The sequence below is a fragment of the Littorina saxatilis genome, linkage group LG5 (assembly GCF_037325665.1).
Source record: "Littorina saxatilis isolate snail1 linkage group LG5, US_GU_Lsax_2.0, whole genome shotgun sequence".
Taxonomy (NCBI): Eukaryota; Metazoa; Mollusca; class Gastropoda; order Littorinimorpha; family Littorinidae; genus Littorina; species Littorina saxatilis.
Window position 1 is genome coordinate 17,786,587 of NC_090249.1, and position 25,521 is coordinate 17,812,107.

Sequence of the window (25,521 nt, forward strand, 5' to 3'; positions counted from 1 at the left end):
TTGTTGTTGTTTGTTGTTGGTTGTTTGTTGTTGGTTATTGGTGTTGTTGTTGTTGTTGTTGTTGTTGTTGGTGGTGGTTGTTGTTGTTGTTTGTTGTTGTTGTTTGTATTTTTCGGGGGTTGGGGTTGGGACTTTATGAAAAACTTATCTGTTCTTGTAAGGTCTTTCTTCAATTATGCTTTGAATGATGTTTGCATCTTGCTCCAACGTCAGGTTGTTTGTGGAGTCGAAGAAGATGAAATCGCTGAAGAAATTAGAGTCACATCCTAGCGACAAGAACGTCAGTGTCAAGGCCATTCTGGAAACGGCCAGTCACTATCCCTTCCGTCCCTATGCCAGGCGTTTCGTCGTTCTCTTGACTGGAGACCAGGTAATAATAATCTATTACATATATAAAAATGGATGTAAGTGTCAGTGTGTGTGTGTGTGCCGTGTGTGCATGTGTGTGTGTGTGTGTGTGTGTGTATGTGTGTGTGTGTGGTCGCCATACCTTAGAGATGGCAAAAGGTAAGGACAAGATAGTGTGCATGCACACTCCCTAGGAGCCGCAGGTGTGCACCTTGGTTTTGTTTTCTTGATTCATTGTTTCCTTTCTCAGATTATGGACCTCCCATTTCAGGGCCGGACCAAATGAGTTGTAAGGGGGGGGTTCCTCCTTTTTTGGGGGGGCAAATCAGCAAAGTGGCGAAGCCACAACCGCGCGCCTGCAAAGCAGGCGCGCGAACTAGGGGGGTCCGGGGGCATGCTCCCCCGGAAAATGTTTGAAAAACGGTTAAAATCTGTGCAATCTGGTGCATTCTGGGCCTTGTTTTGAGGGTTAAGAGCAGCACTGATTGTTTTGGTGCTAAAACTAGTAAAAAAACCAAAACACTCAAAGCAAGGTACATGCTTTTTCCAGGGGTGGGGTTCCGGAACCCCTGGAACCCCCCCCTGGGTCCGGCCCTGCATTTATTGAGTACAGCATAGTGCAAGACCAGTCCAGTGCCTACTGTTCACCTGTAGCAAGCACATAATGCCAGTGATATTAGAGGCTCTCTATAGCTCCTAGGCGAAAAAATGAAGAAAGAAAACTTAACTGTACGGTTCCGGACATTTCTAGAAGCTAAGGGAGCTAACTCTTACTTTTTTGTTTTTATCCAAACAACGGAGGTAACACTGGATAGCGAGCGTCTTAAAATGCTTTGGGGCTCCGCTTACACCCGGGCAAAGCCGGACTTAACTGCTAGTAACAATAAAGAGAGCGTATAAATCTAAACCACAGAATAATTCTATGCTCATGCGGTCTTCGCTCACTCTAGGCAAATACTACCATTTTAATATAATTCGAACCCGGCGGAAAGAAAGGTACAGTGGAACCCCCATTTTAAGACATGTACGTGTTTTGAAAATGAGACAAAATCGTTGTGAAAAGCGATTATTTTGACTTCGAATCATTTCGTAAACTGTATTTGCATGTTGATTGGACATTTATAATCAAATGGCAGACTTTTGAAGGACAGTTAATTTGGGACACTGTTCTTCTTCTTAATTCTTCTTCTTCTTCTTCTTCTTCCGTAGAGGACTGGGTTCTTGCGAACGTCTCAGAGTCCTGCGGTTGAGTCACTGTTACCGAGAGTGGCTAGCTCCGGCAAACAGGGAGATTAAAAAGGTGGGGAGGTTTAAAACTATTTACAGGGGAGAGTGCGTTCAAGGGACTCTCATGCCCGACTGCAGGAGACTGCCGCCGAGACGGGAGCGAAACGACTCCAGGGAGGGGGCCGACAATACCAGTGTTGGCATTTTCTTATGTTTGAATTTGTTTCTTATGTTCTTTGTTCAGACACCCGACCTTTCTGGCACCAAAGACCTGCAGGAGATGATGAAGAACAGAGAAGTGTCCATCGTCCTTGTGTCAGCTGACCTTGACTCTCAGCGCGTGCTGTCAGTCACGTGGGACCACAAGGTCGTCTGCCGGGGCTGCAGTAAGAATGACGTCACCATGCCAACGGTGAGCTACTTCGTATTCCGATTATGAATGTAAGGCTTCTTTTTAAGCCTACTGTCTATATGATACTTACCGAGACAGTACTATTCTTGCACATTATCTATTATAGGCCGAAAAAATTGGACAAAACGCTGAGTGGGTACAATTATCTCCCATAACCATGCGCCACCGTGGATCCCAAGCACTGTCCGAGTGCTTCCCCCTTACAGGATGTAGGTGGCGCGTCCTCTTTCTTTATGAGCTGCAGACCCTCAAAAAGCCCATAACATATCAAGAGGGGAGGCGGGAGGGAAACTCTAATAGTACTGTCTCGGTAAGTATCATATAGACAGTAGGCTTAAAAAGAAGCCTTACAGTCAATATAACACTTACCTCGACAGTACTATTCTTGCACAGAATACCAGAGTGGTGTGAGGGTGATATGTAGAGTATTAAACTCCTTAATCAAAATCACTTAAATCCAAGGATTAAGATACCCAGGCAATTTTCGAACAGTACTACCGTAAAAGAAAATATACCCAAGAAACATATCTTAGACTGACGTGACCATGCTGGCAACCACTGCTGTGTGGTGAACTCAATGTCAAAGTCCAGGCCACTCAAAGCTTGAATACCACTGAGTCTACGGCAAGTGGCTAAAGCGATGAGGAACAATTAGTCTTAAAAATCAGCAACTTGATACTGATGCCTGCCAGGGGTTCAAACTCATTGCTACGCAGGAGTTTGAGGACCAGAAAGACATCCCCCTTGGGAAATGAAACCCGAGGTTTAGACACCGCTGCATTGCTAATACCCGAAAGGACATTAGCGATGAGGGAGGACCTGATCAAGTGTTCAGATCTGCGACCAGTAGCGGCCGCAATCGTGGAAGCGATGGCAGATCTGTATCCAAGAAGAGTCTTAGAAGAAAGACTCTTCTTTTGATACACTTCCACCAGGAAGTTGGCCAAGTCCTGTGTTGAGGGATAAAGCGGCTTTATCCCCTTGGACAAGGCGAAGGTGGCCCAAGCTCTCCAGCGTAAGTCGTAGAGCTGATTAGTTGATCGCCTCTTAGCGTTCAAGGAAAACTCTACTGAACTCTTGTGCAATCCTAGTGCAAGCAGTTTGGAGCGCACAAGAGCCATGCGGTCAAGCACAGACTCTCTGGACGTGGATGAGGGAGGCATGATCGAGGCTGGAGCAGACCTCCCCCGTCCAGATCCAGAGGTAGAGGGTCTACGTGGGTGAGACCGCGAAGATCTGGAAACCACGGAGCTGTTGGCCAGTAAGGCGCGACCAAAATCAGTCTTGGTCGTTCCTGCAGATATTTTGCCAGCACCCTCGGAATCAGAGATGTCGGGGGATAGGCGTAAGCATCGAGGAGCCTCCACAAGAGAGTGAATGCGTCCAAGTGGAACGCATTCATGTCTCGAAAGGGGCTGACGTACCTGGGAAGCCGAGCGCTGAATCGAGTTGCGAACCGATCGATCAGAGGACGGTCCCACCTTGCCCACAGACGCTGTAGAACGTTGTGAGCGATGGTCCATTCTGTGGAGAGAACCTGATCGCCCCGACTGAGAATGTCGGCCAGGGCGTTCAGTTTCCCCGGAACGAACTGGACTGACATCCGGACCTGATTGGTCTGGCACCAGAGCAGAATCTCCTCCGCCAACAGGGAGAGGGACCGAGAATTGGTGCCCCCCTGGTGGCGAAGGTAAGCTAAGCATGTGGTGTTGTTGTCCCCGTTGAAAATCAGAGGGGCCAAGGACAGGCCGAATGGGAGGGCCCGAAACTCGAACACTGTGCCCTCCCAAACGAACCGGAGCAGATGTCGGTACCCCGGGGCCACCAGGATGTGGAAGTAAGCATCCTGGAGGTCCCAGACATGGCCCAATCGTTTGGCCGGATGGCCAACCGGACCGACGAAGGGGTTTCCATCTTGAACTTGCACCTGTGAAGGTACAAGTTCAAGGTGGAGAGGTCCAACACCGGCCTGAACCGGCCGTCCTTTTTGGGGACGGTGAACAGGCGGGAGCAGAACCCCGGAGAAGGCTGAGAAAGGGGGTAGACCGCCTTCTTCTCGACCAACGAGTTCACCTCGTCCTGAAGAGCCTGCCATCTGGCAGGGTCTCGAGGAGGGGGGAACGTCCAGGTTAGAGCGGACAATGGAGGTTGTGACGACAGCGGTAGAGAAAACCCCGACCACACCACCCTCAAGAAAAACTGGTTGGAGACCAGTCTGCCCCACATGCCGCGGGCCCGAAAAAGGGAACCGACGGACGAAAGAGGGGCAACTTGAGGGGGCGTCAACGTAGGGCCGGGACTCACTGAAAATTCTGCTGGCGGGCAGGCGCAGGCTTGCGACCACCCCCCCTGGTGGTGCTGCTTCCCCTTACCTGTCTGAGCACCCTTCGTCTTGCTTGGGAACGCAACAGGCGCCTAAGAGGAGGAAGAAGGAGGCAGTGAAACTGGCTTCTTCTTCTTCTTCTGAGGCTGGGAGCTGGAGGTGACTGTAGCACTTCTCTTACTCCCCGCCGCCGTCGCCGAAGCAGCGAGGCCAACCATCAGAGAATCAGTGTTCCTCTGGCGTGTGGACTCCACCACAGAACGAACAGTGTCCGGATGAAAGAGGGAAGAAGGCTGAGGAAACGTGTTCCTCAGACTCTTCCTCATATCCGGAGGCACTATAGAAGTAGGCAGGAAATGATCACGGAACAGGGCCAATAAAGTGGACCCGTGTTCCAATGGCCAATTCTGCCGCAGACGTCACGCACGATCGCACGGCATGCAAAGCCCGATCCACTCGAACCGTGTCAAGGACCCGAGTGGAATCGGACTCTGCCCGATCGGGAGGGTCCAACAGTGTGGACAGCGTGCTCATCCATGTCAAGGCCTGTGATTGGGCCTCGACTGTGGAAGAAACGGTGGCCTCAAGATTGTGGAACGAAGCAGAGCTCAGTTCCACCTTCTTGACCGAAGGCACCTCCCCAACGAACACATCACCGTCAGCCCCACCCTAAACACTCGAAGTCTGGAAAGGGAGAGTTCGAGAGTCAAAGGGAAAAGGGAGGGACGAAACAGATTGGACACGAGGAAACAGTGGAGGTGCGCCTCCCGAAGGAAAGCATGGCACTGAACCCGCGTCCTCCCGAGGAACATAGGTCGCGTTAGCACGTGAATCTGTACTCCTCAGGCGATGTGCTGCCGCTTCCACCGTGGCACTAAGACTAGGGTGGAACGCGAATTGCCGGCGGACGGATCGTTCATAAAACGAGCCGCCGGCAGACGCGGCGTGAGCCTCCCGCGCCCGGGCCGAAGCGGACTCAAAGGACGAGAGGGCGTCTCAGGGAAGGACGTCCTGAAACTGTTCAAACGTCCTTCTAGCTGTGCGAGGACGAGCCTCCTGCCTCTCGTCCTCAGACCCCGGGTCCAGGTCCTGTGTGTCAACACTAGACGACAGACGCTTAAGAGAGGCATCCGTGACGTCAAGACGCCGCGTGATGTCTGTCATGTACTGTTGGAAAGTACGAAGCATAGCTTCGGAAGTTCCATCAGAAACCGGCAAGGGTAGAGGATCAGTGTTAACCTCAGGGCGACCCTGATCCTCCTCCCTATCGTCCTCCGACTCACTCTCCTCTTCACTTCCCGACAACTCCTCAAAAGCAGGAGTGTAGGGAGCTTGAGGGGGAAGAGCCGAAAGCGATGAAGCAGGCTGTGAAGAAACGCCCACAGAAGCAAGAGGCCGCGAAGACCCCTGCCCCAAAGACGAAACGTCTCCAGCAGCCGAAGGGGGAGAAAAACAACAACCCTGCGACTGTTGGGTCAGCCCAGCCAACGAACCCCCGCCATTTATAGACTGAACAGGAACCCATCGGGTCTGATCAGAAAAGAAATGGTCCGGTCCGGTCGGGGGTGCCGATCCGGTCCGGTAGGGTGGTCCGGTGTTCCGGTCCGGTGCCGGACCATCCGGAGGTCCCGTTCGGCACCGAACCATCGTACCCACAGAAGTGTTCGGGTGGTTAGGTCCGGACGTGGACATACCGTACCATCCGGACCCGTGGTCCGGTATGGTCCGGTTCGGTGCCAGACCATCCAGACCAACAGAGGTGGTCGGGTGGTCCGGCACCGGGCCATCCGGACCCGTAGGTCCGGACCCGTAGGTCCGGACCCGTAGGTCCGGTACCATCCGGAGGTCCTGTTCGGCACCGAACCATCGTACGCACAGAAGTGTTCGGGTGGCTCGGTCCGGGCGTGGACGTACCGTACGGTGCCAGACCATCCGGACCAACAGAGGTGGTCGGGTGGTCCGGACCGGTCCGGTAGGGTGGTCCGGTGTTCCGGTCCGGTGTTCCGGTCCGGTCCCGTACCATCCGGAGGTCCCGTTCGGCACCGAACCATCCGTACCCACAGAAGTGTTCGGGTGGTTCGGTCCGGACGTGGACACACCGCACCATCCGGACCCGTAAGTCCGGTGGTCCGGTGCCAGACCATCCGGACCAACAGAGGTGGTCGGGTGGTCCGGACCACCCCACCGGTCCAGTACCGGACCATCCAGACCCGTAGGTCCGGTCCGGTCCCGTACCATCCGGAGGTCCCGTTCGGCACCGAACCACCCGTACCCACAGAAGTGTTCGGGTGGCTCGGTCCGGACGTGGACATACCGTACCATCCGGACCCGTAGGTCCGGTTCGGTGCCAGACCATCCGGACCAACAGAGGTGGTCGGGTGGTCCGGACCGATCCGATAGGGTGGTCCGATGTTCCGGTCCTGTGGTCCGGTCCCGTACCATCCGGAGGTCCCGTACGGCACCGAACCATCCGTACCCACAGAAGTGTTCGGGTGGTTCGGTCCGGACGTGGACCTACCGTACCATCCGGACCCGTAGGTCCGGTGGTCCGGTATGGTCCGGTTCGGTGACAGACCATCCGGACCAACAGAGGTGGTCGGGTGGTCCGGTTCGGACCGGACCACTGGTCCGGTACCGGACCATCCGAACCCGTAGGTTCGGTCCGGTCCCGTAGCATCCGGAGGTCCCGTTCGGTACCGAACCATCCGTACCCACAGAAGTGTTCGGGTGGCTCGGTCGGACGTGGACATACCGTACCATCCGGACCCGTAGGTCCGGCATGGTCCGGTTCGATGCCAGACCACCCGGACCAACAGAGGTGGTCGAGTGGTCCGGCCCCGACCGGACCACTGGTCCGGTACCGTACCATCCGGACCCGTAGGTCCGGTGGTCCGGTATGGTCCGGTTCGGTGACAGACCATCCGGACCAACAGAGGTGGTCGGGTGGTCCGGTCCCGACCGAACCACTGGTCCCGTACCGTACCATCCGGACCCGTAGGTCCGGGGGTCCGGCAAGGGCCAGAGGTACTGTCCCGTACCGGACCCTAAGGTCCGGTACGGTCCCGTACCATGGGTCCCGTCCGGACCAAACCCGGAGGTCAAGTCCAGTCGGGACCCGTGGGTCCGGTTCGATCCCGACCCGTAAGCCTGGAACGTTCCGGACCCTTGGTCCGGACCATCCGTCACCCGAACACCAGACGCTAAGGAATGGCGTGGGGTCAAGACGGTCCGGTCGGAGGTGTCGGTCTGAGCAACAGAAACAATGTTCCCGTCGCCCTGACCATTCGACAGAAGTACCACGTTCTGTCGAACACCTCCACGTCCAGTAACTAGTCGGCCGGAGCGTCTTAACAAGAGGGACAGCCACCAGTCACACGGACGTCAGAGGGAACCGTAGTAGCAGTGGTCGTAGGCACGAAGCCTGAAACCCCTGCCCCCACAGGACCGCCCTGAACGGGGTCAATTCGCATCCCAACCCCAGCGGGGAGGGAATTCAGAGACCCCGTCATCTCCTCCGATCTCCCCCCCCCGGGAGGCCGAAACTACTGTCGAAACAGCAGCAGACGACCCAGCGAGGGAGTTCAGAGGAGGACCCGTGTCCCTCCTGGCTTCCACAGCGGTGGAAACCGAGGAGGGCACAGGAGAGGCACCGGAAAAGGAAGATTTTAATGCCAACTGCACCCGGTGTTCCCAGGCGGTCACCCATCCAAGTACTAACCGGGCCCGACGTTGCTTAACTTCGGTGGTCGGACGAGAACCGGTGTTTTCAACGTGGTATGGCCGTTGGCTGTCAAAACCTGAGTCTCTCCAGTAGCCCCTAGATCGGATTCACCAACCCCCAAAGAGGGTTGGGAATCGACCTGCCCCCGGATTCGAGCCAGGGAGGAGAAGGAAACCTTCCCCCCAGGCTTGAAACCGGGAGGAGCTGAAGCCTGAGACTGAGGGCCGGACAACGGCGTCGAAGGGGGGGAAGCCTGTTCCACTGAAGGAGAAGGAGAAAGAAGCTTTTTCTTTCCCCTCGACCTTCCCCGAACCTTCGACGGCGCAGCCCCGCCCGAAGTCCCAGGCTCAAGCCCAGCCTGTTTGAGCAAGCTCGCATTGAGCTTGCTCAAACAGGCTTTCTCCGCCCTCCCTCGCCGCAAACGCAAAGCGTTTGGGGAGGGAGAGTCGGAGCGCCGAAAGATCCCCTTCTCCGTGCGTAAAACATAACGCTGGGCGCCCGGAGAAGGGTTGCCCCCGGCAGACTCTGGTTCCGTAGAACCAGAGCCCAAAACAGGACGAGACATCCTACCTCGCCCTGTACGTACCCTTAAAGACCGAGAATTAACAAAATTCAAAGAAAATTTAGGTCAATACTCAAGTGAATGCGGCGAAACGAGAAGCAGACGACCGGTCACCACGAAGTAGGACGGGAGGCACGCCGAGTCCGCCACACAAAAACGGAGGCACAAGTTGAAGGAAACACAACGTAGCCTCAAGCCAGAAGTGGAATAACACACAATAATCCAACAGGTGATAGTCCACACAGAAAAGAAGCCTCTTAGTCCAAAATAATCCGGGAGCGTAGCAGAAACACAGCCGGTCTGACACGCGCGAAAAAAGAAAGAGGACGCGCCACCTACATCCTGTAAGGGGGAAGCACTCGGACAGTGCTTGGGATCCACGGTGGCGCATGGTTATGGGAGATAATTGTACCCACTCAGCGTTTTGTCCAATTTTTTCGGCCTATAATAGATAATGTGCAAGAATAGTACTGTCGAGGTAAGTGTTATATTGACTAATATGATTTTGACCTTGTGACGTCATTTTGGTGCTTGGGGTAGCGGATGTTGGGTGGAACTGTATAAAAGAAACTAAAAGTGGGGCGGAATGAGGAAGGGCTGCAAAACTACGTACAGTAGTCTGTCAGTCATGAAGAGCTGGTACAGCAACTTCTGAGATGCATTGGCATCACACAAGCATATTATACATTTGCATAGGATTAGAACCAAGTACCGCAGATGATCATTCCAATCTCATGGACACCTTCAACAAGCTCTCTACTTGTGATGTGGCACATTATTAATTGGGAGCAGTAAAAAGTATCCCTGCTTGTCCTTTCAAATGACAGGTATATAGTCATATCCATATCTATGAAGAGAGAAGAGGAGATGTCCTTACTTACTGTTGCCTTGTCATGTGGATAGGGGTTGTGGGTGGCGCCACATTACAGGTATCACTTGTACTGCAACTCGGTCGCAAACAAGCACTTATCCGCGGATATCTCAGATCACCTTAACGGTATGGCTGATCAGCATTTTTCTTCACTGGCTCACGTCACATTAACTTCACTGCACCTCCCCAGCCTCACACCCCTCAGCCCCCAACTCATCTAAGAGATTGACTGGAATTTTGTTTAAAATTATTAATAACGGTAAACATAATTATTTTTTGTTCTCAGACGGAGATAGGCAAACTGGCAGCAGCAACCAGGGGAATGTGGATGTCATTGGACTCCCTTGAGACGGGTCGACGAACACGTTTAAGGAAAATGATGAGACCATTCGAACAGATTGCTCGGCAACCAGCCCCTCTGTGTGCTGCCATGCAGAACAAAGGCGCTTGACCTTGTCATGGGCATATTACGTGGTGTTAAGAGTGTCAGAGAGAGTGATGGACCTTGAAGATGGATGGAGAAGGCTGTAGCTTGCAAAAGCTGAGAGCAATCGACAAGTACTCTGTATGGGCAATGTACAAAATTACCTGTACATTTATTGCATGTTCAATGTAAATTTACGGTTTTAATACGTTTATACATAAGGCAAATGCTTCTCGATTGTGTTTTTAACAATCATATGCTTCTCGGTTGTGTTTCTAACAATCATGTGAACAATCATATTTATGAATTGAATAATTGGCCAAAATAAAAACTATTACAGAGATTCAACTTTATGCGTGCATTTCTAAGAAATGTTCTTCAAAACGGTTGTAAATGATTGCTGAATGACACAGCTTGCAAACTAATTTTTCTATCACCCAATAACCTGAAAATTTCTAGTTTCTATCCTATGAATCCAGATGTTTTGTAATTTTTTTCTCCAGATCTTATACTTTTCTCACTTGCAGTCCTTTAACAGAGTATACCTGTATAGTTGTACATATTACATTTTTTTTAAAAGGTTATTAAAACTGTGATCACTTTGATCTGAAAGCTATTACTCGATCATAGCATAATTATGTTCACAGTAAACACGCTGATTTGGCGTTGCATCAATCGTCCATACTACATCAATGCTACAACTAATTCTAATTACAACAAAATAAGTGTGCTAATTTGTGCAATCACTTTCCAGAAGGTTTCCCCACTGGTAACCACTGATTTTTGTTTTGTTTGCATGGTTTAGCTGATCGTTAAAAACTGGACAAGATTAATGTAAATTTTGTCACAGTTGAACCAGAGATTGCTTTTAGTACCTGCAGCACAGCATCTTCTCTCCGTTGGGGCCGGGTTTATTTGATAAACGTAAGTGGTCCCGCGTTAAGTAAAATGATGAGACCATTCGAACAGATTGCTCGGCAACCAGCCCCTCTGTGTGCTGCCATGCAGAACAAAGGCGCTTGACCTTGTCATTGGCATCAAAAGTAAAATGCATGGTTTATTCCACTACTTTTCATTTGTGTGCGTCTTTTAGACATGTCCTTATGATGTACACATGTATGTCACATGCACATGTGCATGATAGAGCGCATACTCGTAGTGTGTGTGTGTGTGTGTGTGTGTGTGTGTGTGTGTGTGTGTGTGTGTGTGTGTGTGAGAGAGGGAGAGAAAGAGTCAGAGAGAGAGAGAGAGAGACTCAATTACCAATGAACCATCTTCTTCTTCTTGTCGATCACACTAGTTATATTGTCAGCCCGGACAGCGAGACGAATGATGCCGTACCAATGAACCATGATTACAGTCCCGCATCCAACAACTCGACAATCACAAATAAGGAAAGCAACAAAAAGCTGAGTGGTAAAGAGTTTACTTACTAGCTGGCAATTGTAAGAAAGTACTTGCTATAAGCAAAGATATATTAATTAGCTGGCAAATGTAAGGAAGTGCTTGCTATAAGCAAAGATACATAAATATGAGACTAAATACCCATAACATGAATTGCATACATAGAGTAGAAATGCTAAACGCAAACAGTTATTCCCTAAACATGGGATGAAAAAATACAAGTCACTAGTGTGAGTAAAGTGTTTTTAGAAAAACACACATGGGATAAAAAAAAAAATTCAAGCTAGTGTTGGTCAAGTGTTTTTAAATAAAAAACAGTCTATCTGAAAAAATTTACTCAAAACTTGACTCGATGAAAAAAGAACAAAAACGAGAACAGACCTAGGAACCCATACGATTTCGACGTATTTTGTACGCACGATTGTCTAGTATACGAGCAGTACGGTTAGTGAAAAAAAAAAATGACAAAAAAAAATTCCTAGACTACTTTTCTTCACAAGCGCATCCCAAAGCAAATCCAGTATTTTGACACATCATTACACTTTTTGTCAGTAAACATTGAAAAAAGCACGTTTTGGTAAATTTAATTAACGGTGCGACGGACGCGTGTGAAACATGTTTGAATCATTAATGTTCAAATGCTATGTGGAGTCCGCTCATTTTTCTGAAAATACACAAAGTTTGCTTGAAAATACTCTAAGTGCAAAACAGGGGTTCCCAGGTAATTAAGAAGCAGAATAAAACTGCAATAGCCAATGTGGAGAAAGAATGTCAACAAAACCCAAGTGGCAAGCAACAAAAAGCACATACGGAAAACAAAAACTGCACTGTTTTCCATCACATAACTGTTTTCATGACAAAAACATTTTTCTACAAGCGAGTATTGCATTAAAGATTTCCCAAATGATTGCACAAACATGGACCAATAAAGAAATACAAGGCAAGAATACACATTCCACGATAAAGGGAATATAAAACGAACTGCCCGTTGTTCACAAGCAGAATGCTGGAAACAAAGATTTTGTCTCCATTATTTGTAACAAAACTACACAAGGACTTCAGTTGACAAAGGTTCTGAAAACTCTTTTTTACTCTAAAACAAAAAAGAAGAAAAAGAAGTGTAAGCGTGCCACACAACTTAACAGTTGTGTGCATGCCCACAACAACTCTTCTAAAACGATGTATTAATTAAACTAAAGGATGGCAAGAAAACAAGAACAGTTATGCAGAGGATCCCTGAGGAGATGGTGTATTCTACTTCTAGTGGTTCATTTTCAAGGCTGCATTTCATGCAAAGTTCAGGTCTTACAAACTGCATTTAAATGCCTTTGAGCTATCTTTCTTCCGTAGTTCTTGCCACAAACAAGATGAACAATATTCAGAAATCATTTCAAATGGTCCCTGAGCTGTCTGAGAACATTACATGAAATGCAGCCCACGTATTATGAAAACTGTCAAGGTACATGTAAAATACATGGAACTCAGTAAACACAATATGCTTCTTCTTTTTCTTTTCGATCGCCGATCACACTTGGAGTCCAGATCTTGAGATATAATTAGTGGTCCTCTGCAGCGCAGCCACTGGCCCGTACAGCTTGTTGTGCAGGGACTCCGACAATGGCCAGATTTCCTCTCTCAGCACCTGATGGTTCCTGCAGTCTCATAGTCATAGGATGTGGGCCGTGTCCTGCTCTGCTTCTCCACAAGAACACATGGGGGAGGGCACAACATGACACAATATGCTAACAATTAGAAAAACTCCATCTGACAAAAACATTTTATGTACACAACTAAAGACTAGGTTTACTGTTTGCAGTGGTAAGAGCGAGACTAGACCTAAACACTTGACATATTGGTATATAATAATGAATCAACTGGCATACAAAACATCCTGAAGTGACTATGTGGCAACAAAAATACAAGACATTATCAAGCATCAAACAATTAACAAGACTGTAAGCATAATTGGCTCTATCTATTTTTCATAGAAACACAAAATTAACAGACTGAGAAAGGAATGTACAGATAACTGTTACATTCAGAAATGATTGACAAAGATACACATAAAAAAAATTCTTTCTTTATTTGGTGTTTTACGTCGTTTTCAACCACGAAGGTTATATCGCGACGGGGGAAGGGGGGAGGTGGGATAGAGCCACTTGTCAATTGTTTCTTGTTCACAAAAGCACTAATAAAAAATTTGCTCCAGGGGCTTGCAACGTAGTACAATATATTACCTTACTGGGAGAATGCAAGTTTCCAGTACAAAGGACTTAACATTTCTTACGTACTGCTTGACTAAAATCTTTACAAACATTGACTATATTCTATACAAGAAACACTTAAGGGTAAAAGGAGAAACATAATCCGTTAGTCGCCTCTTACGACATGCTGGGGAGCATCGGGTAAATTCTTCCCCCTAACCCGCGGGGGGTAACTGGCATACAAAACATCCTGAAGAGACTATCTTTCTTTCTTTATTTGGTGTTTAACGTCGTTTTCAACCACGAAGGTTATATCGCGACGGGGAAAGGGGGGGGATGGGATAGAGCCACTTGTTAATTGTTTCTTGTTCACAAAAGCACTAATCAAAAAATTGCTCCAGGGACTTGCAACGTAGTACAATATATTACCTTACTGGGAGAATGCAAGTTTCCAGTACAAAGGACTTAACATTTCTTACATACTGCTTGACTAAAATCTTTACAAACATTGACTATATTCTATACAAGAAACACTTAACAAGGGTAAAATGAGAAACAGAATCCGTTAGTCGCCTCTTACGACATGCTGGGGAGCATCGGGTAAATTCTTCCCCCTAACCCGCGGGGGGATCGTGAAGAGACTATGTGGCATAAAAAATACAAGACATTATCAAGCATCAAACAACTAACAAGACTGTAAGCATAATTGGCTCTATCTATTTTTCATAGAAACACAAAATTAACAGACTGAGAAAGGAATGTACAGATAACTGTTACATTCAGAAATGATTGACAAAGATACACATTTACAAAAATTCTTTCTTTATTTGGTGTTTTACGTCGTTTTCAACCACGAAGGTTATATCGCGACGGGGGAAGGGGGGAGATGGGATAGAGCCACTTGTCAATTGTTTCTTGTTCACAAAAGCACTAATAAAAAATTTGCTCCAGGGGCTTGCAACGTAGTACAATATATTACCTTACTGGGAGAATGCAAGTTTCCAGTACAAAGGACTTAACATTTCTTACATACTGCTTGACTAAAATCTTTACAAACATTGACTATATTCTATACAAGAAACACTTAACAAGGATAAAAGGAGAAACAGAATCCGTTAGTCGCCTCTTACGACATGCTGGGGAGCATCGGGTAAATTCTTTTTCGTCCCAACCAATATGGGACTCCCCCTAACCCACGGGGGACAAAAATAATGACTCCTCATCTAATAAAGGACTAAACATGACCGGTGTTTCTGTGATCACTGTAACAGGTAAGGTTACAGATAAAGTACAAATGAATTCACAGATTATTCAGATCTTGGAATAATAAACAGGAAAATTCTGCCTTGTGCAGAGAAGAGATCAAGACGTTATGCAATGGAAGCAAAATATATCAGGACACAATAATACATGTAATGTAGTAATAATGAGGTTCCTGCATGCCTGCTTGTTGAGAAATGTAAAAACTGTCATGATGCACATAACACATTTTAATTAAAGTACACTTAAAAAGAGTGCTAGAAAATTGTTCAAATAAAGTTTCAGATCTTTGTCGTGCAAATGTTTTCCAAAAAAATACTGCACAACTATTACAATCAACATCAAATCAGTTTGCGTCTGTTAAATAACATCTTTCAAATAAGTTTGTTGTAAATTCTTTTAACAAAATCTAACAAATGTAGTTGATTTACCAGTTCAGCTGCAGATTATCAAATGTCCTTAGCATCTTAAATCCCAAATTGTTCATAACACAAACAACAGTAGTCACAAGAGTCACAGGAAAATGAGTCAAGTTAATATCTAATCAACAATTGTAAGAATAATATGTAAAATTGTACTAAAAAAAAATGTCTACAAAAGAAAGACCTGAGTTAATAATGCCCGGTCAAATAAACAGCGTGACCATGTCAGTGAATACAAAGAGATTGTTATAGAAAAACAAAATGATTGTAAGCATTCCAACATCAGTCTTTTCAGCAGCCACTAAATTCCATATTAGCAGTTCTACAGGGAAAGCAACTAATCCAACAATGCATAAATTACAGTACAGTAGCAACACATGTCTGTGCAGTCTATTGAAAATCTCAAATATCAAGTCCAGCACTCTTTCCGACTAAAGCTTTAAACAAACATAAAAAAAAATTCTATTTTTGTGTATGTGACCATTATTTTCTTTCTAAAATCAACTCGGATTTCCTCTCAAATACTGACATTATGCTTCCACATTATGGTTGACAATCTGCTAATCTTGACTCAGTGCCCATATCTATTCCATGCTTCCCACAAGAATTGATTAGAAACATAACGTTCTTCTTGTAGTTCTCTAGCATATGTGCAATACATTTCCATAATAGGTCAGGTAGCTTAAAGTTACTGAACTTGTCACGTCCAGGTGCAGGCGGCTTTCAGTCATGCCTCAGACAGCTGTTCGTTTGAAAAAAAAAAAACAAGTTTCATTGACTATCATGAAAAGAGTCAAAAATAAAATCTTTTTACGAATTAATTTTGAGCATTCTCCGGGCAGGAAAGCGTGGTCCTCAATCAAGCTCACATCAGAAGTCTATTAGTCTCAGAGAGAGGGAGAATTCTGTCTATTTTAGTACTTTACATCAAGACATTGAGTTTGATTACGTAAACAAATTGTAAAAGATGGGTCTATTTTGGCATGTCGCACACAGCCTTCAGCCTAAGAAAATGGTAATTACATTCTGGCAGGAGATTCGAACTGACAAACCGCATAAAGTTTCGCTTGAATGGCAACACTAAAGATATGTGTTGTCATCTGTAAGATTGTGTAAACTTTCGTTGCTTCAGCAATGCTGTGACCTGCACTGCATCTTTAAATGACTTCGTTGGATACTGTTAGCAAGAGGACAGATTCAAAAGAGAAAAACACACTGTCTGTTAAATTTGACATCTAATGAAGTCTTGATGCAGACATGAATGCAGAGCCCAGCTTACGATTCCAACCAAAACTGTGCACTGTTAGCTCGACCTCATATTCTCCAATCTTGCAGTCGATCTTCCCATCCCGATCAAGAAGCAGACAAACAGTGTACGCAGCGATCTCAAACTCGGGGCTGGATCCAATGAAACAGCTGCACAAGGGCTTGCTCTTTTGATCACGCCAGTCAAACTGCATGGCGATCAGGCGAATGATTTCATCGTCTCGGACCTGTAAAAACAAAAGAGAGAAGATGTGGGGTGCAGAACACCAAATATTTATAGAATCAGCATTTGACTTTTTAACCCTTGGTTTAAAATGTGTCTTTCTGAACCGCACAGAGTACCTGTGAGACAATGATGGAAGAATGGAGCAGTTTATTACCGTTAAACAAAAGGCATGTCTCAGCTCAGGTAGATTTGTGCACATTTTATCTTAACTTTTTTGTAGAAAAATCAAAATGACTTCATTTTCCCATAAATGTAAAGAGAAAAATATCTGGACAACAAAGGCACAAAATATTCTTATTATGAAATTCAGCTGCAAGGTAAGGAGTGCTTTTTCATCGTGACACATTTATATCATGTCATTTCATCTAACATATCAGCATTTACATGCACTGAAAGCTACTTTACAGCTGAAATTGTCCACATTTATTACCAATTCAGTGCCCCATATGGCTTTTTGACCAATCAGGACGGATCCTAGGTGACCCTCTAAATGTTAGAACGTTCAGGCAGGGACCCTTTTTGTTTATCACGCTAATAATTAACAAGACAAAGTAAAAATTTAAATCATCAATATCAGTGTGATTTATTCTAAAGAATGACACTTCAAATGCTGTCAGATACTACTCTCTTTATCTAAAAAATACCGAAAAGCGAGTTTTGTCGGTGGGTGCTTTACGGAACAGCAAGGCACCGCCCATCCTCTGAGTGTGCAATGCCAACCCGCTCACTTGAAATCTAAATTATCAAAGTTCGGAAAAATCAAGTGAAATTGCGTCACTCGCTTTACGTCAAATGTATCGTTACGTCATTTCCCATCCGTCTGGAGTCAGTTCTAAATCTGTCGCTCTCTGTTCAACAAGAAAAAGCGAAGCAAGCGAAACGCATGTTCAACATGGTTTATCTTGTGAGATTGTTGTGTGTCAAACGCATTTGACCTGTGAATATTCATCACGTCAGGTGTGTTACTCTGATTGGCTGACCCAGGTCACGAGAATTCTTTGACTGACAGGCATAATCAGGTAGGAGCGCTCAAGTTCCCATTGCAGCTGTTCTGTCTATTTCGCGGGGTCGCTTAGAAATTTCTTTTGGTCGAATTAACGGTAATAAAATCGTTATCTATATATATATACGACTAGTGTCTGTCTGTCTGTGCGCGATGAACCGATTTTTTTTGTTTTTGTTTTTTGTTGTCGGGATCCACTACCAGTAACTCTTCCTTATCTTCTCCAGTGTTTTCAGCCGCGATTATCTCCCTTCCTCCGTGTGGCGTCAATCCATATTCCCGTTACTACGTTACTATTTTTAGAAGGTCACTGCACGTTACTATTTTTAGAAGGTCTCCAGTGTTTTGCGCGTTTATCTCCTTTCCTTCGTGCGCCGGCGAAGCCCAGGCGCAGCCTGGTATTCGGCTCTACTTCTTCCCGGCGAAGCCGGTATCCGGCGAAACGGGTAATCATCTAGTTTCTAATATGCTGACTGTTAGCAAATGATAACAGACATGTCTCACAAACGATATCAGTATTTGCCTAAAAGGCTCATGCTTGATATCTTTTTTCTCGACATGTCTGTTATCATTTGCTAACAGTCAGCATATTAGAAATAACTCATAATAAGACAGTTCTTCCGGGGACAGGCTTCTAAACTTATCAAAGCCTTCGCAAAGCTCAAAAGGAAGTCGGAAAGCAAACTCACGGTTTCCCGGCGGAAGAATCCATGGTAGTCAATGTTGCCAGCCTTCTCTTGCAAATAGAATTGGATCCAGTTGTGAAGTCCAATGAAATCATCGCCGCGACCCTCTCCCACAAACACATGCTCAAAACTGCACGAGTTCTGACTCCTGAAAATCAAAAGTAAAATGTAAGATGACTGTTCACCCGTTTCTTTTGATAGTCATAACATTATATGTGTTTCTAGCTGGCTGTTAGGCTGTCAAAACTTTAATGGAAACAAAACTAAATCCATTCGCTGACTGCTGTAATTGTCACCCACAAAAAGAGAGTCTTAAAAAATACCTCAAGTTTATTAAGCTCTCCAAAGAATGTGCCACAGCAAAGAGCCCTTGCCAATCATTATCAATATTGAGGCTAGCTGTTTACTGTGAAAGCACTTGCTTGTATATAATCATGTCAGCACTGCTTCAAAGCAAGACAAAACCATAATTCAATTGTTGAATTAAAAAGTAATTTAATGGAAATGTAACCTGTAATGTAAAAGAAAACAAAATTAAAATTTCATTGAAAAAAAAACCAAGTCGCGTAAGGCGAAAATACAACATTTAGTCAAGCTCAGTCGAACTCACAGAATGAAACTGAACGCATTGCATTTTTTCTGCAAGACCGTACACTCGTAGCATCATCTGTCCACCGCTGGTGGCAAAGGCAGTGAAATTAACAATCCAGAAAAGCGCGGTAGCGCAGAGGAGGATAGCACGCTTTTCTATATCTCTATTCTTTTTAACTCTCTGAACGTGTTTTTAATCCAAACATATCATATCTATATGTTTTTGGAATCAGGAACGGACAAGGAATAAGATGAAATTGTTTTTAAATCGATTTCGGAAATTTAATTTTGATCATAATTTTTATATTTTTAATTTTCAGAGCTTGTTTTTAATCCGAATATAACATATTTATATGTTTTTGGAATCAGAAAATGATGAAGAATACAATAAACGTAATTTTGGATCGTTTTATAAAAAAATAATTTTAATTACAATTTTCAGATTTTTAATGACCAAAGTCATTAATCAAATTTTAAGCCTCCAAGCTGAAATGCAATACCGAAGTCCGGCCTTCGTCGAAGATTGCTTGGCCAAAATTTCAATCAATTTAATTGAAAAATGAGGGTGTGACAGTGCCGCCTCAACTTTTACAAAATGCCGGATATGATGTCATCAAAGACATTTATCGAAAAAATGAAAAAAAACGTCTGGGGATATCATACCCAGGAACTCTCATGTCAAATTTCATAAAGATTGGTCCAGTAGTTTACTCTGAATCGCTTTACACACACACACACACACACACACACACACACATACACCACGACCCTCGTCTCGATTCCCCCCTCTATGTTAAAACATTTAGTCAAAACGTGACTAAATGTAAAAAGACCAATGAAGAAGGATATGCTCATCGCCCCCCCAAAAATAAAAATAAATAAAAATATAAAAATAAAATAAAAAAGACGAAAGAGGCAAAAAAGATGGGTTGAAGCAGCCTTGCATGCAACTAAGGTCAACAACAAAAAATCTATCAAACCAAGAATACAGAGTTATCTCCCATATGTTGTTCGCGATCAGTGTTCGCGAGACAAAAATGATTGCAGATTGGCCGACTTCGACAGTGATCTCCGTTCTGTTCTTCACAGTTATGATAAAGACATCGTTCTAAGGACAAAACAAGTCGAACTTTTGGTACTGCTACCGGAAGGAGACCGTAATATATGGTTGCATCACTGTCAGAAAAAATCGTCTGCTCCAGCGAGCGCCGAAACCAAACGGTTGATTATCACGTGACACTTTTGCCATATTTAGAGTTGTTTGCACAGTAAATACAGCCGCGAAAAATAGCTCGTTTGAAACTGTCTTACATATCAATTCCTTTGTAATTTAAAAATTACACAACACCATGAAAAATCATTATCGATGATCGCAAATCTGTTTATATCCATAACACATTACAAAAAGATCTAAATATGAAAAAAAAAATTCGATTTTCTCGCCAGACAAGGAAAACCAAGGCATCCTGTCAGGGATAGAATGAGCCGAACTCATTTTGACCTGAGGTCAGGATGCATCTACCATGTGATCTCAAAGGTTTGTGAGAGTATAATAGGAGACAGCAGTCAGACCCTATCATATACAGCTCTCTAAAACACACAGGTTTGTCGTTGAGCTATAAATAGCACAGTGCTAAAGGCCGGCAGACAACTCTGCAGAGCAGCTGCTGTGATAAAAGGGGGACTACTGCGTCACCCTTTCACACAAATGTAGACCCAAAGTAGCTGACCTGCCCCCCTTGCGACGGAAGAGCTTAAACCAGATATCATGCAGCATCTTCTTGAAGTCATCGTCGTCGTCTGGCGCCACTCCTTTGGAGGCCAGGAACCTGTGAGCCTCCTTCATCACCTCGGTTTTCATGATGGCTTCCAGGAAATTCCAGTTCTCCTTCCGCTCCTCCCATGTGACCTCCTCCGCCTCAGACACGTCCATCTCATAGTTGTCCAGCAAGTCATGGAAGGCTGAGAGGGGAATATCAAAGTGAGAAATGACAGATAGGGATAAAGGCATACAGTGGAAGCCCCCTTTTAAGACCCCCTCATTTTCTTCTTCTTCCATGGGCTGGAACTCCCACGGTTTTTACGTGTATGACCGTTTTTACCCTGCCATACGCTGTTTTCAGGGGGAAGACCCCCTAATCTAAGATGCCCATGCAGTCCCTTTTAACACCCTCTTTAGGGGCGGGGATGTAGCTCAGTCGGTAGCGCGCTGGATTTGTATCCAGTTGGCCGCTGTCAGCGTGAGTTCGTCCCCACGTTCGGCAAGAGATTTATTTCTCAGAGTCAACTTTGTGTGCAGACTCTCCTCGGTGTCCGAACACCCCCGTGTGTACACGCAAGCACAAGACCAAGTGCGCACGAAAAAGATCCTGTAATCCATGTCAGAGTTCGGTGGGTTATAGAAACACGAAAATACCCAGCATGCTTCCTCCGAAAACGGCGTATGGCTGCCTAAATGGCAGGGTAAAAAACGGTCATACACGTAAAATTTCACTCGTGCAAAAAACACGTGAACGTGGGAGTTTCAGCCCACGAACGCAGAAGAAGAAGAAGAAGAAAACACCCTCTTTTCTCAGACTTTTTATAACCTGTGTAAATGTACCCCCATTTTAAGACTGCCTCCCTTTTAAGGCCTGATTTTGACAGATTCTTGGAGGTCTTAAAAGGGGGGTTCCACTGTACAACAAAATCCCAATTTTAAGACATTCAAAAATTTGCAAAAAATTAGGTTTAACAAAACAAAACAAGTTGTATAAGGCGAAATTACAACATTTAGTCAAGCTGTCAAACTCACAGAATGAAACTGAACGCACTGCATTTTTTTTTCCACCAAGACATAACAGCTTCGTCAATCCCCGCGGCAAGAAAATCGCTCAAATTTCCCGTGCAACAACAAGTGAAATTAACAAGCCAGAATAGCGCAATAGCTATTACAGTAAGCAGTAAGTGAGGGGTCTTAAAAATAAATGAGGGTTTCACTGTAGTGGTTCAAGGGTTCCCTTTCTGTCTGCGCTAAGTTTTGTTTGTTTGTTTTTGTTTTTGGTGTGTGCCCATGGTGTTTGTTTTTTTACGACTTTCAAAAAACTGAAATGAGATGAATGTTCAGCATAACAATTAACCCCTTCACTGCCCACCCCGTATGTAATACGTGGTCATTTTCTGTTTATCGTACGCCCATAACCGTATCTCATACATGGGATTTGTGTCAACAACATTTCAGGACATTTCTGAAAACTAAATGGGAGGTAACCACTGTCCAAGTACTTGTAGGGGTTCTAAACACAGTTCTTTCCCATAGACCGTTCGGATAAGTTACTACCACTGTGGTAGTGAAGGGGTTAACAGGAATACTACTCTGTGACACACATCTCTGTACAAACAGACATACCTAAATATAATCACAGAATCGCATACCACTTCATGCCTCGAAAAAATGTTTGACTATTTGATGCCGTGACTTTTACAGGATGAATTATCATCTATGCTGGAAGAAGTAACTGCTAATGTTCACAAAAGACTATGCACAACAAAAAGAGGGAGGAAAAGACAGCGTACTCACTTCTATAGGTCTCCCGGGAAAAAACCTTGTCTTCGTCTACCCATTTGAACAGACTTTTCCTGGCAAAGTCACGTGAACAGTCCCTTGTGCTTGTGACAAATCCTAAAACAAAAATACAACCATGCACATACTGTTAACATTCATTTGTGCACAAACACAAACAGGTTCCCAACAGTGAATACATAAGTAATGTACTGCTAGCAGACAGATAAACACACATTAGAGTTACCAGACTTCTCACACCCAGGTGCATGGAGCCCCTAGGGCGCTCAGTCCTGCCTCAGGCATCTATCTATTTGAAAAATAATACCAGGTTTCATTGACTTTCTTGCAAGGAGTCGAAAACTGCACTCATTTTATGAATTCATTTTAATTTTATCATTGTGCAGGAAGGACAGCGTGAGCACTCGATCAGGTCCCGCTCGTGAACTCATTACGCCAAAAGCCTACATGGAAGTCTAATAGCCTCGACGAGAGAGAGAGAGTTCGGTCTATCTCAGGTTGTTTACGTCAAGACAATGTGTTTGATTACATAATAGAAATGTAAAAGATGGTATTTGATTTCATTTTGGCATGCCGCACACAAACCTAAAAGCCTGTCCTTAACGGGGCGAAGTCCACTATGCGAAGAATACTTCGTGAAACTGGCCGTACGAAGCTTTAGCACTGAATTTTCGGTAAATAGACTTTGCAAAGTCTTCGCAAGTTGACTTGGGGCTCAATTAAGGACCGTCTTTAGCCCCTGAACATGAGAAATGTTAATTACATATTAGCAGGAGATGCCAACTGACAAAGTTTCGTTTGGCTGGCAACACTAAAGGTATGTGTAGGTAGTCATTTGTGGGGTAGTTGGGTAAATGTTTTGACTGTTTTAATTCTTATCTGCAACAAAAAGACAAATCCTTGCTTCCACAGAGCTCTGAGCTGCGCTGCATCTTTACGACAAGCAAGTATCCATACATGTATGCATTACAGTAAAACCTCCCATAACAACCTCTCCCAAGAACGACACATCCCGTTTTCCATCTAATTTTCTTGGCACGGATGCCTTTCGCAAATAGCGACACCTCCCGTTTACGACAACCAACAGACCAACAACAACATTATTTGTCTGACAGCACCTTGCATCATACAATAACATAGTAAGATGATCTTACTTTACCAAGCTCTCCATGCATGCTGACAAATCCGCCTGAGAACAGGGCACAACAGAATGCAACAACACCTGCACAAAAAACTGCGAGCCGTGCCCTCCCCCATGTGTCCCTGTGGAGACGCAGAGCAGGATGCAGCCCACATCCTGCAGGACTGCAGGAATCTCCAGCCCCTGAGGAGAGAGATCTGGACCAGGCCGGTGCCCCTTCTTGAGAAACTGCATGGACCTGTGGAGGCTCTTCATAAGACCACCAGCTTCATTACCAGAGCTGGACTCCAAGTTTAGCATTGGCGAACGACAAGAAGAAGAAGACAGAGTGAGTTATGATATGAGTCTAACTCTAAAGTCTAAGCAGTATTAATTTGGATTGACACTCTGCATAATGAACCATGAATTAACTCATTGTCTCCCAGGTAAGGATATATATTATATCCGTACCCACTCATATGGCTCTATCTGACCTGGTACGGATATATATATCCACTAAGATTGTTAGCTTCAGTCGCTTCCTGTAACATCCATCTAACGCCTGCATTCCAGCATGTTGATACACAGTTACTACACAGTTACTACAATTCTGAGTGACATGCTGCAGCACAGCTGGTCTCGGCTAAAAAAAAAACTTGGTCAACATAGGTGGGGTAGAAAGTGTTAAGCTATGTCAGGGCACCTTGCAAGTCAATTTCGTAGTCCTCTCCTGGATAACACTTGTTATCATCCAGTTCCCACAGCTTGCTCAGCACTTCTGACAGCTCAGAATCAGCACAAAACCTGCAACAAACATAAATAACATGGACAGAGAACAAATCATAATAATATTGAAATCAATTTGTAACTAGCTTAAATAATTAAGAGACAACCAATATGAAGATATAAATTACAAAGTAATATGAAAAATCTTAGTTGAAACAATCAGGTATACTTTGCAACAACAAAGGTCACCATCCCCCCCCCCCCCCCTCAACAAAACCAAAAAAAAGTCACCAGATGTGCACAGTATTTACATTATATCTATACATGTGCATATAAAGACATCTGCTAGCTTCTCAAAGAAACAGGCAAATAAATGTTACAATAAAGACAAAAGCTTCATTCAAGTGCATTACAAATGCTCTCTTTCTTTTTCACCAATGGCTTGTTTTTGTCTTGTGTATAATTTTTCTTCAGTTTTATACCCCTCTCTCTCTCTCTCTCTCTCTCTCTCTCTCTCTCTCTCTCTCTCTCTCTCTCTCTCTCTCTCTCTCTCTTTTCACCAAATATTTCTGCTTGCCCTATTTTTTTCTCCTCTTGCATTGTGAAATTACCACACTTACAGATTCAACCCATTAACTATGGAATGCAAAAAGCCTGAGCTTGTTTCACGCGGTTCCAAACAAAACCTCTGAAAAGCCACGCCCACAAATGCTAGAACCAAGCCCGGTCACTTTGACCTGTATTACTCATAACACAATGCAACTTATTTTGTAACTGTAAGCTGTATTGCATACTTGAATTCAAGTTTGCATGTAAACCACAAACGTCTCCTTAAGAAATAAATCACAGAGTTATGCATAATCTGTCAGGTTTCTGATTCTGCGCAGCCAAGCAGAACCAACAAGTAGTACCGTCATTGATTGAGTCATATTGATATTCCGACTCCTATCTCGACTCCTATGTATTTCGTCCTGTAGTATTGTTATCCAACATGTTAACATCTTGCTTCTAAGTACAAAGTGAAATAAATAAAGAATGCCGAACCCGCCGGCCATTGTTGCGGTTGGACGACAGATGTATCCTCTGAACAATGGTCAATGCTGCCACGCTACTACGCTTCACTGAATGTTTCACAAGTCTTCACTTGGTACAAAGGGGAGATA

General features: G+C 44.9%; 2 protein-coding genes and 1 non-coding gene across 4 annotated transcripts in view; 1 reads left to right on the plus strand and 2 right to left on the minus strand.

Annotated features, from left to right (window-relative positions):
* The window catches only part of LOC138966446 (uncharacterized), a 94,721-nt gene extending 82,991 nt beyond the window's left edge, over positions 1 to 11,730 (plus strand). For both annotated transcript variants that reach the window (XM_070338688.1, XM_070338689.1), the window contains 3 exons: positions 214 to 370; positions 1,820 to 1,987; positions 9,751 to 11,730. In XM_070338688.1, coding sequence (XP_070194789.1) covers positions 214 to 370; positions 1,820 to 1,987; positions 9,751 to 9,915 — 490 coding nt within the window. In that variant the 3' untranslated portion in view covers positions 9,916 to 11,730. The remainder of the gene's footprint in view (positions 1 to 213; positions 371 to 1,819; positions 1,988 to 9,750) is intronic.
* On the minus strand, positions 7,980 to 8,098 carry LOC138967853 (5S ribosomal RNA). The gene has a single exon (XR_011456031.1). It is a non-coding gene; the product is annotated as a 5S ribosomal RNA (ribosomal RNA).
* Positions 11,299 to 25,504, minus strand: LOC138966447 (poly(U)-specific endoribonuclease-A-like). The gene is made up of 6 exons (XM_070338690.1): positions 25,403 to 25,504; positions 24,336 to 24,436; positions 22,510 to 22,611; positions 20,681 to 20,912; positions 18,363 to 18,507; positions 11,299 to 16,671 (listed from the first exon to the last, which is right to left on the minus strand). Exons 1-6 carry the CDS (start codon positions 25,411 to 25,413, stop codon positions 16,414 to 16,416), a joined length of 849 nt encoding a protein of 282 aa, XP_070194791.1. The 5' UTR covers positions 25,414 to 25,504; the 3' UTR covers positions 11,299 to 16,413.
* Positions 25,505 to 25,521: the final 17 nt, after the last annotated feature.